Source organism: Eptatretus burgeri, chromosome 15 (genome assembly GCF_056783735.1).
Source record: "Eptatretus burgeri isolate ZD-2024b chromosome 15, Ebu_testis_v1, whole genome shotgun sequence".
Classification (NCBI taxonomy): domain Eukaryota; kingdom Metazoa; phylum Chordata; class Myxini; order Myxiniformes; family Myxinidae; genus Eptatretus; species Eptatretus burgeri.
The window spans coordinates 66,706,537-66,721,811 of record NC_140975.1 but is presented as its reverse complement, the minus strand read 5'-3'; the positions used below and the strand labels follow the sequence as shown (position 1 = coordinate 66,721,811).

Here is a 15,275-nt window from a genome sequence, read left to right as displayed (position 1 = left end):
TATGTGATGTATGTGATGTATATTATGTAAGTGATGTATGTGATGTATATTATATATGTGATGTATATTATATATGTGATGTATCTGATGTATATTATACTGTATATGTGATGTATATTATATATGTGATGTATGTGATGTGTGATGTATATTATATATGTAATGTATGTGATGTATATTATATATGTGATGTATATTATATTATATATGTGATGTATATTATGTATGTGATGTATCTTGTATATGTGATGTATATTATATATATATGTGATGTATGTGATGTATATTATGTATGTGATGTATGTGATGTATATTATGTATGTGATGTATGTGATGTATATTATGTAAGTGATGTATATTATATATGTGATGTATGTGATGTATATTATATATGTGATGTATCTGATGTATATTATACTGTATATGTGATGTATATTATATATGTGATGTATGTGATGTGTGATGTATATTATATATGTAATGTATGTGATGTATATTATATATGTGATGTATATTATATTATATTATATATGTGATGTATATTATATATGTGATGTATCTTATATATGTGATGTATATTCTATATGTGATGTATGATGTGTATTATGTATGTGATGTATATTCTATATGTGATGTATCTTATATATTTGATGTATATTATATTTTTGTGATGTATGTGATGTATATTATAGATGTGATGTATGTGATGTATGTGATGTATATTATGTATGTGATGTATATTCTATATTTGATGTATCTTATATATGTAATGTATATGATATATATATATATATATATATATATATATATATATATATATATATATATATGTGATGTATATTATATTTGTGATGTGTATGATGTATGTGATGTATATTATATATGTGATGTATGTGATGTATGTGATGTATATTATATATGTGATGTATATTATATATGTGATGTATATTATATCTTCTTCTTCTTTCGGCTGCTCCCGTTAGGGGTCGCCACAGCGGATCATCCGTATGATCCGCTTAGTGATTTGGCACATGTTTTACGCCGGATGCCCTTCCTGACGCAACCCTGGTCGCCTCTTACGACACAGGGATATGGTACACCTATTTTAACCGGGGTATACACCGGCCCAGTACACTGGTACTCACTTCGCCGACCTCGCAAGGATGACAGGCTGAGTCAAACTGAGCTTGATGACAGGCTGAGTGATGTATATTATATATGTGATGTATGTAATGTGTATTATATATATATGTGATGTATATTGTTGTGGTTACCAGATTCGCAAACCACCATTCAGGTCCCTTAGGTGAGGTATCTCGGTAAGTGCATGTGTAGTTAGGCCCAAACCCGTTGTCTAGTGGGAATACATGTCATTTATGCGAGCTGCGACTCTTCAGGATAGCCGTTTTTCTTTTACTATCTTTATTTTGGACCAACCGCCATGATCACAACCACAACATCAACCACCGACCACAACCACCGCTTCACCACAACCGCCACGACCTTCACGCACACCTCACAACCGTAGCATCGCCACCGTTCTTGCCCCGCTGTGGGTACCGGTGTTGGACTCATGCAGAACGCGCGTCGAACAGCGTGTACAAAATCACGGATTTTCTGCTTCAAAAACGGATCAAAAACGACACACGCCCACTTTTTGCCGTCCAATCGGTGAGCGAGGGGCGAATTGGCCCCGCCCCCAGGGCGATCGATATATGCAAATTTGTGGATCAAAAAGCCTTCACGCCCACTTTTTCTCGGGCCAATGGGGAGCGAGGTGAAAGGTCAAAGGGAGGGGGTCAAAGGCGAAGTTACGGGGGGGATAAAAGGACGGTGTTCGTCAGTCAGAAAGATTAAAAAGAAGAGTCAGCAGAACGAGAGTTGCAAGAGAGTCAAAAGGAACGAGAGAGTCAGCAGAACGGGTCGGAGAGTCAAGAAGAGGAGAGTCGGAAGCAAAGGGTCAAGACTTCGCGGGCGGTGGAGCTGCTCGTCGTGTGCGTTGGAGTCGGAACGGAGGGGACGGAGCTGTGGAAAGGCGGCGACACCAGACGAGGGGGTGCTCGCGTCGTGCAGGAAGCTGCACCCGAGGGAGGCCGACAGCGCGACCTGGCCGAGGTGGAGACGCTCGTCGCACATAATAAAGATCCTCTATACCCCGAGCATCAGCAACCCCCTCCTGTTTCCCCCCGCGCTGAGATAGTGCGACCAAGGGGGCCCCGTTCCCACCCCCTGCCAGGCACTGTCCACGAGGCCCGCGGGTTGCGGGGCCATCGCCGCTCCGCGTCTCATCACCAGACGGGTAGGCCCGACCCGGTCTCGGCCCCAGGCCTACCTCATTCTTGAGGGTATTTCTTTTCCTTGGTTTTGGGTATGTGTTGTCGGCGCCGTCTGTGAAGTAGAATTGTATAAGTGTTGCCGTGTGCTCGGTAGTCGGTATTAGCTCTGCACTGTGTTTTCACTTTTATGTTTGCTTTTTGTGTAAATGGAATTGTGTTTTCTTTTTTGTGTGCATTTGGTGGAATTGTATTTGTGTGCTTTCCGTTCGTCGCGAATAAATGTGCTTTATTGTTGAACTGTTTCCCGCTTCGCTTCGTCTTTTTCCTCCATTGAACCCTCATCTTGCTTCACGTAAAGGGTTGGTAGTGGGCTGAATACGCCCGATAATTAATCGAACCGTCGAGGTCGACGATAACACCGCTCGGTTATTCTGATAGTACGGAACGGGTCGCTTAAGTGGCCCGTGTCCGAAGTCGACCTGCGGCGAGGTGCGATCGCCCGGTCTACCCTCCGCGTGGGTACTTAGGTAGTTCGAATTTGGCGAGCAACCCTATCCCACGCGGGGGCTGATTGGCTCGATCGCGGTGAGACCGAAAGGTCCACCCGTGACTGGTTCCCGGCGTTAGTCCGAGAGGGTCACGACTGGATTGTCCGTCCGGTGGGCGACGTGCCGCGATTCGAGTTACGTGGCCGTCCGCACGCCGGCGGGCGCGAAATCCGCAACAATATTATATATGTGATGTATCTTATGTATGTGATGTATATTATACTGTATATGTGATGTATATTATATATGTGATGTATGTGATGTGTGATGTATCTTATATATGTGATGTATATTCTATATGTGATGTATCTTATATATGTGATGTATATTATATCTATATATATAAAAAGCCTGGTGTTGGCGTAGTGGTTAGGGTAGTGGCTTGGGATTCAAAAGGTCCTGAGTTCAAGCCCCGTTGGCCGCTTGAATTAATACACACCAGGAGGTTGACTCAGCCTGTCATCCTTCCGAGGTCGGCGAAGTGAGTACCAGTGTACTGGGCCTGATGTATGCCCCGGTTAGAATAGGTGTACCATATCCCTGTGTCGTAAGAGGCGACCAGGGTTGCGTCAGGAAGGGCATCCGGCGTAAAACCTGTGCCAAATCATCATGCGGATCATAACCGGTAATCTGCTGTGGCGACCCCTAACGGGAGTAGCCGAAAGAGGAAGAAGAATTTTATATATATATATATATATATATATATATATATATATATATATATATATATATATATATATATATATATATATATATATATATATATATATATATATGTATGTGATGTATATTATATATGTGATGTGTATAATGTACGTGATGTATATTATATATGTTATGTATGTGATGTACATGATGTGTGTGATGTGTCTGTTGCATGTGATGTAAGTCATGATATTTGATATACGTGATGATGGCTGATGCATGTGATGTGTATGATGTATGTGATGTACATGATGTGTGTGATGTGTCTGTTGCATGTGACGTATGTGATTTATATTATATATGTGATGTGTATGATGTATGTGATGTCTGTGAGATGTATGTGATGTGTATGATGTATGTGATGTATATTATATATGTGATGTATGTGATGTATATTATATATGTGATGTATGTGATGTATATTATATATGTGATGTATGTGATGTATATTATATATGTGATGTATGTGATGTATATTATATATGTGATGTATGTGATGTATATTATATATGTGATGTATGTGATGTATATTATATATGTGATGTATGTGATGTATATTATATATGTGATGTATGTGATGTGTCTGTTGCATGTGATGTAAGTAATGCTATTTGATGTATGTGATGATGGCTGATGCATGTGATGTGTTTGATGTGTATGATGTATGTTATGTATGTGATGTGCATGACATACGTGATGAAGGTTCATGTATGTGATGTGTATGATTGATGTGTGATGCGTATGATGTTTGTGAAAATGGTTGATGTATGTTATGTATACGAATTACGTGATGTATAAGATGTGTATCATGTGTATGATGCATGTGATGTATGTGAGCACACACAGCTTTCTCAGAAGTGTGAGCAAAACTACTTGGTTGTCGTTTGTCGTCCATTCTTAGATAGACAAACAAGATACCGACATTCATGGGGTAGCTTTATACCTGATACCTTTTCAAGTCAATGAAAAGCAGCGAGTCTTTACCTTCAGCCTCTCTCGAGTGCAAAGTGCATGGGAGAGGGAAGAAGAGGAAGACTTGAGCAATGGGAATCTGTTCTTGCGTATGGCAGCTTGGATGCCAGGTAGCTATCATTTGTTGGAAGCGCAGCTGTGCCATTGATGCTTCGTCCCTCTTCCAGTGCACTGGTATTCATTTCACCAACCTCAGAAGGATGACATGCTGAGTCAACCCCACCCAGTGTTAATTCAGCGGAAACAGGGCTCGAACTCAGGACCCTAAGATCCCAAGCAAACCACCCTAATCAAGAAGCCAATGCGAGGCTTAGAAATAGGAATGCATGGACATTATACAAGGAACATTGGCACAAGGAGGAGGCCATTGGGTCCATCATGCCTGTGGCACACCAACACCAGGAGGAGGCCATTGGGTCCATCATGCCTGTGGCACACCAACACCAGGAGGAGGCCATTGGGTCCATCATGCCTGTGGCACACCAACACCAGGAGGAGGCCATTGGGTCCATCATGCCTGTGGCACACCAACACCAGGAGGAGGTCATTGGGTCCATCATGCCTGTGGCACACCAACACCAGGAGGAGGTCATTGGGTCCATCATGCCTGTGGCACACCGACACCAGGAGGTCATTGCGTCCATCATGTATGTGACACACCAACACCAGGAGGAGGCTATTGGGTCCATCATGCCTGTGGCACACCAACACCAAGAGGAGGCCATTGGGTCCATCATGCCTGTGGCACACCAACACCAGGAGGAGGTCATTGGGTCCATCATGCCTGTGGCACACCGACACCAGGAGGAGGCCATTGGGTCCATCATGCCTGTGGCACACCAACACCAGGAGGAGGTCATTGGGTCCATCATGCCTGTGGCACACCGACACCAGGTACCACAAGATCAACCATCCACACGCAAGTCCTGTCAATACCCACTGTTCCCTTCAATCTCCAACACATCCAGGTACCTGTCCAATCGCAATTAACACCTGCCCACTCTTACATAAGTCGGCAATAGCGTGGGGAATAGGAATTCTTCGTCAGCAACGGACGTGCCGAAAAGCCCTCAGTCGTGCGAGAACACCTCAGCCTTCGGTCAACATCCGGACTGCGAGGAGGTGAAAGGAAGAGGAAGAGGAAGAGGAAGAGGAAGAGGAAGAGGAAGAGGAAGAATAATATGATTTTGAAAGGGAAACAAAAATAAACGTACATTTTCGAATTCAAAATAAATACCAGGAATAAGGCGATCATTCAAACGACGTTCGGCCGATATGAATATTTAACCGAGAGCAAGAATGGAGAATGGAAAAAAAAATGAACAAAAGAACGCGCTGAAATAGAAATGTGAAATTAGAATGTAATCCAGAAAGAGGAGGAAGAGGAAGTAGCGGAGGAGGAAGAAGAAGAAGAAGAAGAAGAAGAAGAAGAAGAAGAAGAAGAAGAAGAAGAAGAAGAAGAAGAAGAAGAAGAAGAAGAAGAACAACAGCAGTCGAGTCTTTCGAGGTGAGGTCCGCGTCAGGGGCACGCAGAGAGTGCCGGGAGAGTGTGCGGCGGCAAAGGGAGGGGGAAGAGGAGGAAGCGTGAGTGAAGAAGAAGAAGAGGGATACGCTGGGAGGATAGGAAGAGACGGACGATCGCTTGAGCGAGTGGACGCACGGGGCCTGTAGGCCTCACGTCGCTCTGGCCGGTACGGGAGGAGCTGGGAGAGTCGGAGTGCGTGATCGGGCCAAAAAAAGACAGGTAGGCGGTGACTCAGGTGTACAGGTAAAACTGGGACAAGGCACATAGTGGCGTCCTGGTATCTCCGTATAACAGGTAGGCTCATGAGATCCGGTGACTTTGACGGGTAATCAGGCGGTAGGTTCAGTGGGATTGAAGGGACGGACGCACGTTCAGGTGGACTTGCCAAGGTGGATGCAGCCGCCGCGATGATGATGGCGGCAACGACTGCGGCCGAGAAGGTGGACGGCTTCAGCCGCAAGGCTCTCCATCGGGCCAGCAGGCAGCGGCGCTCGCAGGGATCGTCGCAGTTTCACACGCACACCCAGGTCGAGCTCACACCGTTACCTCTGCTTAAAGGTGAGCCTTCAGGTAACGCGGTTCGGCTGCGAGGCGATGATGATGATGATGATGATGATGATGATGATGATGATGTTCGACGCGATTTGTCACGTTGTTCCACGAGGCAAAAGGTGTGTGCACAAGGGGGAGGTGCGGTGTGCGAGTGAGAGTGAGGATGGTGAATGTGGGGGGTAAAGAGTGTGTGGTGGTGGAGGAGGAGGAGGAGGAGGAGGAGGTGCAGTCGGGAGGATCACCTTGCAGGTACATCGATCATGGGGCTGCGAATGCCAGTTCAGGAAGAGGTGCAAGGGATTCGTGATGGGAGGACGAAGATAATGATGTTAAGTGCTGCCGGTGGAGGCGAAGTCCATCCAGCAGCAATCAGTTGTCGACATGGATTGATTAAAGGTTTTTCCGTGTGTACATGTAAGGAGTGTTGAGTGCAAAGTGTGAGAAACGTGGTTGAAAGTGAACACAAATCGGGACGTGGTGGAGCACAAACACACAGGGGCTTGGGTGTGGAGACTGGATCTGTGAAGTAGAGATACAGTACATAATTCAAAAAAGAAACCACCATGGGAGCATACAGATGACAATGCGGTAAGTGTTGGCGGAGACGTGGTGGTGGAGGTGCCTGCGCTCAGGGCAAGGGGCAGGCAGTGGGGGATAGGGGCAGGCGGAGGAGGTGTTGGGGCGAGGGGCAAGCAGTGTAGGGGTGGGGGATAGGGGCAGGCAGAGGAGGTGTTAGGGCGAGGGTCAGGCGGAGGAGGTGTTAGGACGAGGGACAAGCGGCGGAGGCGTTGGGGCGAGGTTCAAGCGGCAGAGGGGTTGGGGCGAGGGTCAAGCGGCAGAGGGGTTGGGGTGAGGGTCAAGCGGCGGAGGGGTTGGGGCGAGGGTCAAGCGGCGGAGGGGTTGGGGCGATAGGCAGGCAGTGGAGGGATTGGGACGAGGGGCTGGCAGCATCGTGACCGGTAGCGGAGGGACGAGGGTCAGGCGGTGAAGAGGCTGCCACCGTTGGGGTCGAGGCCTCTTAAGGGTGTGGCGGTTGTGGAAGGTCCGTTGGGTGCTCTCAGGGCTGAGTGACGGTGTAACAGCAGCGATTGGAGCGAGGTCCCAAAATGTATTTTCAGGAAGAGATTTTGCCATGGTTTGAGCCTGGTGTTGGCGCAGTGGTTAGGGCAGCGGCTTGGGATCCAAAAGGTCCTGAGTTCAAGCCCCGTTGGGCCACTGAATTATTACACCAGGGGGTTGATTCAGCCTGTCATCCTTCCGAGGTCGGCGAAGTGAGTACCAGTGTACTGGGCCGGTGTATACCTCGGTTAAAATAGGTGTACCTTATCCCTGTGTCGTAAGAGGCGACCAGGGTTGCGTCAGGAAGGGCATCCGGCGTAAAACATGTGCCAAATCACTATGCGGATCATACGGATGATCCGCTGTGGCAACCCCCTAACGGGAGCAGCCGAAGGAAGAAGAAGAAGAAGAAGAAGAAGATTTTGCCATGGTTTGAGGCGTACATCCAAAGAGATTGAGGTGCATCTACATTTGCAGGAACTGGAGAATTTTTGCTATTTTTACCCCACTTACACGAAGCGAAAAGCGGGGTACTTAAGCAATTGGTTTATGTCTGTCTGTCTGTCTGTCCATCCGTCTCTCCGTGCGTCGGTTTTATCACTACTAGCGGGGTGTGCTTACACATTGTGTAACATACAAACCGTGTTTCCCCATTGTCTCAGGTCGCTCACGTGCATTTGATTTTTCATTTATTTATTTTAATTTATTTATATTTTCATTTACGGATGCTTTTCTGTGATTTTATTTTATTTTATTTTATTTTTTCCCCCGGTGTACAGGGTTCGATATCCGTCGGCACACAAAGTTACCGTGCTTCTCCATTGTCTCGGGTCACTCACCTGCATTTTTTTTCATTTACTTTTCATTTACTTATATGTTCATTCTGGATGTTATCCGACGATTCTGTGATTTTTTTTTAATTTTTATTATTTCTATTTTCCTGGTGTACTGGCTTCGCTGTCCATCAGCACGCAAAATTTCAGTTTTCTACGTCACCTGGAAGGCACCGATCTTAAATGTCAGTCGAGTCAGTGGTTAGAAGGAGCTTTATATATTCGATGAACGTCAGTTTATGATGGAGGAACAGCTTGTTTAAATGGAAGGTTATATTTTGAACACTAATCGGAACCTGAATAGGAAGACGAGCGCTTCGTTTTGCCGTACATCGGTTCTGAATTCCTCTCAATCGCACGTGCACAGACAGAAGTGAGATATTATTTGTATCCGTCTGACTGCCTGGCAGTCCACTAAAATAGAAACTAATTCCAAATGGGAAACGTACTGTTTTAACAGACGTCACAATGCACATGTATACGACAGGCACCGATAACTCACCTAATATGTCAGGTAGGTTGGTGTAATAGATGCTGGATAAACGACGGTGAAACCCAGAATTTAATTTTATTTATATACGCCTTTAAAACCTCTTTAAACGTTTATCAAGTCAAATTTTCCAAGAACCATGCAATCGAGTGTAACGATATATTTAGCATTAGATGGCGTGGCACGGGTTTTGGGTTCAAGAAGATTCCGCCATTATGGGTACTAGTATGTACCATCATCTCCATGAACTCGTCTTTATCGTCGCCGTCATCAACATCGCGATCACGTTTATCATCGTCGTCATTATTATTAAAGGTAAGTTTCATGATCTTAATAACTGTATTACATAAACTTAATTTTTTTACCTTCTTCATGCAGGAAAATAATCCTGGTGTTGGCCAAACGGTTAAGGTGGATGGCTTTAAAGATCGCAGGGTCTTGAGTTTGAGCCCATGTCGTTAATAACAGCTTGGTGGGTTGACTCGGCCTGTCATCCTTATTTCATCTTCTTAATAACTCTTATTCATGGAAATAAATTTCACAAACATGCTAATTAACGGTACATTTTGGACAAATTTTAAACTTCAAGTCCCGAACCCCATTTCTCCCCGTCCTCCTAATTAACTGTTAAGTTTGCGGTTCACAGAGATTTTCAAAACTGTAACCTCCGCGAACGGCAAGGCCCTCCTGTGTATACACCTGAACCCTGAGCGGGGTATCGTGTTGTGTGAACTCTCTGGTGATCATCAATGACATCGTTTTGATGTGCTTAACTTCAAGTATTCATCGCCAATGACCATGTATTGAATTTCGCTCACTTGTCGTTGCACTATGTTTAGATTTACACTTGATTCCTTGATTATTATTTTTTTTGCTTTACTCGTCAGAAACTGCAGTGGAAGAGCAACACGAGCTCTTTGGCAAGAAGCTGGAGCAGTGTTGTGTTATTTTCGATTTCTTCGATTCCGTGTCGGATGTAAAGGGAAAAGAGGTGAAGCGGGCGGCCCTAAATGAACTGCTTGACCACATCACATCAGCACACGGTGTGCTCTCCGAATCCATCTATCCAGACATCATTCGCATGGTGGGTTGCACATTTGCACCTGGAAGCATAGTGGTGTCGACGTATATGTTGTTATAAATAAATATCGATATTGATAGGGGATCTCTGTTTTACATCGCACTTGCAATGCATTGTGGGAATCCTGTTGATAAGATAAGCTTCTAATAAAATCAGAACTCAAGATATGGTTGAAGTCAGCAAGGAGGGCCGACGTTTCGAATGTTGCCCGAATTCGTGCACAGCTCCAATCTAATTATGCGTACGACAAATTACAGCTCGCACATCTCGGTCGAAGTTGGACGGCCAAGCCACAGCACTGTCCGTTGTTGGAGGTGAATTGTCCTAAATCCTTCAGCAAATTCCCGAAGGTGGCACTCATTCACAATGTGATGAAAAGTCTGATGTGGGTGACTCAAGTCACATGCTGGGCTGTCTTTGAAATTCCATCTGTAGAGGTGCCTTGATGATGTTGTTGCATAGAGAGTACAGATCCTGTTGAGCACAGACCATTGTTCCTGGGGGAGGTCGAAGCCTGGAGACTCTTCTGTCATATCACTCAGCAGTTCTTTGTTCGCAATGTTGTTGTCTGTCCAGCGATTGTGCCATTTGTCCTTTGTGTTGAAACCTGCATCGCTCAAAACGTTTGCAGAGCCACAGAAAGGTCTGCGTGACTCGGGTCGCATATTTGGTGGATTTTTCAGATCTTCACAGATTGCAAGCTCTGGGTTGGCTTTAATGCAGTCAAACTCTATCAGCATTCTTGCCTTCTGGCGCACATCTGGGTGTGGGATGTTAGACAGGACTGGGAGCCAATGTACGGGTGCCAATTCCCAATGTACCGCTGATAATTATCCGCATTAGTGTTTAAAGGACAGTGTCCGAGTGTTTTGTGTGGCTGCTGTCTGCTCAAACAGGAGCACAGTATTCCGCTGCAGAGTAGTGCACAAGAGCAAGGCGAGCAGTGTGAAGAGTGCGTACAGGCGGCGGAGGGGCCACGTGAATAGTGTGCACAAGACCTTCTGCCACCTGCATGCATTCTTCGCACTGCTATCCTTTTTCTTTCTTTCTTTTTTTTGTGGGTGTGGGCGAAGGTAGTTTTGGGATGAAGAACGCACACAGATTGCACAATATCCTTTGACGAGACCTCTCACAGAAATCGTCTGCGAAATCAAGGTCAGAGATCTTGACGTTCCCAAACGATGCACCACAGCTTGATCTCTCCGACATCCTCCCCAGAATCCAGTCCATACAAGTGCTAAAAAGTGTGGAGCCAGTACTCACCCCTGACAAACTCCAGTAACAACTGGGAATAAGACAGAGATGGAATCACCACATCTCACAGCACTCTCAGTAACAGTGTATAGTTCATACATCAGATTGATCCATTTTAGTGGCACCCCACGAAGACCAAGAACCCTCCAGACGGCATCCCGATTCACTGAATCAAACGCTTTGCAGAGATCAACATAGGCTGCAAGCAGCCCCTGCCGAAACTCTCATCTGCATTCGGTGAGGACCCGGAGAGCAAGGATACGGTCAATCGTTGACCTCTTTGGTGTGAAGCCTGACTGCTCTGAGCGCTGGTGCTCAAGAAGAAGGTGGCGAACCCTATCAATAATTATCCGAGCAGAGACCTTTCCCGGCACTGAGAGCAGCGTCACCCCTCGGGAGTTGTTGCAGTCCAAGCGATCACCCTTCCCTTTACAGAGAGGAACAAGGCCTCTCTTCCAGTCAGTTGCGATGATGCCTTTGTTCCAAATAGAGCACAGAACTGCATGCAACGACACGAGTACAGCATTCCCACCAGCCTTGAGAAGTTTGGCATCGATGCCACAGATTCCAGGAGCTTTACCGTTTCAACCGGTTCACCGCAGCCCATGTTTCCACAAACGAAGGTGGATCACAGTTGATTGGAGCGTCAGAAATAGGGATAGTAACACCCCTGACATCCAACTCGACAGCTGCTCAAAGTCACTGGCCCAGCGAGTTTTCACTTTGGACTCTCCTGTCAAGAGCCCACCACCCTCCGCTCTAACTGCAGTACACCAAGGGACGGGCTTGGAGGAATGTGATGCGCAATTTCCCCTGTAAGCAGGACGAGAATCACTTGACCACAGGTGATGCTCTACCCCCTCACAAATTCCTCACACATTGGCTTCCTTGTCCACCCTTGGCGCACGTACAGTATAACACCTCAACTCCCTGAACAGCTCAGCTCTGCCATTAAGTCTGGCCCTATGACTCTGGTCAATGGTATCCAATGTCCCTTGAGAGACAAAATTCTTCTTTGCCCTACGGTGAGTTCCAAGACATCCACCGGCAACATCAAGGATTGTAGCCTTGATGGCACTCCACAATTCTTCAGTATACCCCAAATCACCCAGACCCCCCAAATTCCCACTCAGCCTGTTTGCAAACTCCTCAGCTCCCCTTTCATCCTTGAGCTTGCCAACATCCAGCCTAAACTGGGATGGTACCATTCTCCTGGATTTAAGCTGCAATTTCAGAGTTGCTACAACAGGCCTGTGGTCAGTATTGAGGAAATGAGCACTCCGGTAGACCCTGCAGTTCTGGATCATCCTCCAGCGACCATCAACGAGCACGTGATCAATCTCCTTTGCTACACCACCAGCATTGGAATTCCAAGTTCAGCAATGAGCCTGTGGGTGCTGAAACCATGAACCAGTCACCCTAATCCATGACTTCTTGCAAAGTCAAGGAACTTCATGCTATTCTGGTTCACAGTTCCAGACCCATGGGGACCAACACACGTCTCATAAATATCCCTATCAGTTCCAATTGATGCATTGAAATCCCCCAAGACGAGAACAGTATCTCGCCTGGGGCACTGATCAACTTCAGACTCGAGCGTGGCGTAGAATGCGTCCTTCACGGTGAGATCACTCACCTCAGTCGGAGCATATGCAGAGACCAGAGAAATGACACCCAATGAAGCCTGGTGTTGGCTCAGTGGTTCGGGTGGCCGCTTAGGATCCGAGGGTCCTGAGTTCAAGCCCCGTTGGCCGCTGAATTAATACACCAGGGGGTTGTCTCAGCCTGTCATCCTTCTGAGGTCGGTGAAATGAGTACCAGTTCCAGTGTGTGTACTGGTAGAGAGGCACTGCATCAGCGACACAGTCGCATTTCAAGAAATGATTGCTACATCGGCAGCTAAACTGCCATACAACCACCACCACACCCAAGGAATGATGAACCCTTAGTCTCATAATACACTCATTGACCGGTGTTACCTCAATTATCATTGGAGTCAGCTTATTGGACACATCAACAGCAACTCCTTGGGCATGGTAACCATCAGATCAACCAGGCAAATAGTAGGTGTAACCACCCACCATGATCTTGCCACTCTCTGGTCTTCCAAACTCAGAGATTGATGCAATACCGATGTTCAAACGCTGATGAATACAGAGACAGGTGATCATCCTCTCTTAGGGATAGGACATTCCAGGCACCCACCTGAAGGAACCACCTCAGGTTAGCTCAAGGAGACCACTTCCTAGTGGACGACACCTCAGCACCACCCCGACACACCACCACAACCCGACCCAGCAAGTTTTCCCTGTAGTTTTCCTCCTACATCATCAAAGAATGGGGGTCCTGAAGGCTTTTCCACAATCCCATCATCCATTGAGCTGTTCTGTGGAGGGCAGCAGCACAGGACATCCTCCCACGAAGTGGGTTTTCAGTTTTCTTTGCATTTATGGGTTTTGCGGAATGAAGTGTTTTACGGCGGCCAGAGTGTAAATCCTACCACCCACCCCCTAAAAAAAGGAAACCCAATTGCAGGAGGACGTCTGCAGACACAGTTGGGCAATAGATATGATGGCCGTTGGTTCACAAGGAGCTCCTCCACTCTTTGACAGGTTTTGTTTTTCATCCTGTTGGGTGTCCATGTCATACACCCTCCTCACCAAGAATCTTAGTGGGGGAGACTGTTTAGTCGCTGACAACCCGACCATGAAACAGGTTTACATGGTACCTGTAGCAAGTCATTCATCTAATCTGGCCTGACCTGACAATAACTACAGGTAGTGCACAAAAAAATGGAAACATCTGGGTAAATGAGGGACACCAAGTACAGTGAAAGCAATGGTTTCCACAAAGGTGTGGGCCCATATGTTTATAAAGCAAATCTTATCCCAGCTTGCTGTTTGTTTGTGTGTAGAATATCTTAAAAAAAAAATGTGAACAGATTCGGATGACATTTGGTGGACAGGTTGGATGTGTGACAAGGAGAAACTGATCAGATTTTGGAGAAGATCTGGATCTGGATCCGGCTACAGGAATTTTTAAGTGATTCTTCACCATTGAGAGATGATATCTAGCACGGTATCTCAAAAAGTTATGGAGAGGTTCGGACGAATCTTGGTGGACAGTTGGGTCGGTATTTGATGAGGACAAATCGATGAGATTTTGGTGAAGATCTGAATCCACATATGATGTTTTAATTTTTTTATTTTATTTTAAAGTGATTCTTCACCCTTGAGTGATGGGGCTAAAACGAATTATATAGCATGATATTTCGAAAAGTTGCGGACTGATTCGGACGAAACTTGGTGGATGAGTTGGGTAGGTGACAAGAACAAGCCGATTACATTTTAGTTCCAGTCCGAATCCAGATCCGGGCTGTCAGTTTTGATACAAAATATAAACTGTTCAGCCTGGCATTCTAGTTTGTTATGCAATTACTCGTGAAGAGGATGTATCAAGCACTTTGACATCGGAGGAGGACATTTTGTTTGTTCTCTATTCACATCACATCACATCAATCTAATGTTTCAGTTTATCAACCTAATTTCACCTGTGGAGTGTGTTGTTGGGTGAGGGATTAACCAACATCGACAGCACATTCACTTGACAAGACCCTCTCTCTTGACACAGATATCACAATCATTATATGTGTATAATTGCCCATCCATACCTAATCTACCTACCAGTCCTTCCAATATCCAGTATCCTTATATCTCCATTGCTTCGAGGTACCTTCCTGTCTGAATCCGGTTTAAAGTCTTCGATTGTTTCTGCTGCAACTACCTTTGCGTGGAGATCATTCTTGCATTAACACTCTCTGAGTGAAAGATCCATGCCAGATTACCTTCCGAACTCTCCTTTTCTTCACTCAGACTTTTCAGAAACTTTATCATATGCTTCACTGTCCGCACCAGTTTCAAGCTCTTCCATGTTATTATTTAATCTCCTGACATTGGTATAGAATATTTTGTAACTTTTCT

General features: G+C 45.8%; 2 protein-coding genes across 2 annotated transcripts in view; one reads left to right on the top strand and one right to left on the bottom strand.

Moving 5' to 3' along the window:
* LOC147012388 (uncharacterized) overlaps positions 1-5,680 on the bottom strand; it is a 9,624-nt gene extending 3,944 nt beyond the window's left edge. The window contains exons 1-2 of the mRNA XM_085856495.1: positions 5,509-5,680; positions 4,514-5,375 (exon numbers count right to left, since the gene is read on the bottom strand). Coding sequence (XP_085712621.1) covers positions 4,835-5,375; positions 5,509-5,510 — 543 coding nt within the window. The 5' untranslated portion in view covers positions 5,511-5,680 and the 3' untranslated portion in view covers positions 4,514-4,834. The remainder of the gene's footprint in view (positions 1-4,513; positions 5,376-5,508) is intronic.
* Positions 5,681-5,997: 317 nt separating this feature from the next.
* LOC147012386 (serine/threonine-protein phosphatase 2A 56 kDa regulatory subunit alpha isoform-like) overlaps positions 5,998-15,275 on the top strand; it is a 100,994-nt gene continuing 91,716 nt past the window's right edge. The window contains exons 1-3 of the mRNA XM_085856494.1: positions 5,998-6,245; positions 6,402-6,584; positions 9,848-10,044. Of these exons, the coding sequence (XP_085712620.1) occupies positions 6,434-6,584; positions 9,848-10,044 (348 nt within the window). The 5' untranslated portion in view covers positions 5,998-6,245; positions 6,402-6,433. The remainder of the gene's footprint in view (positions 6,246-6,401; positions 6,585-9,847; positions 10,045-15,275) is intronic.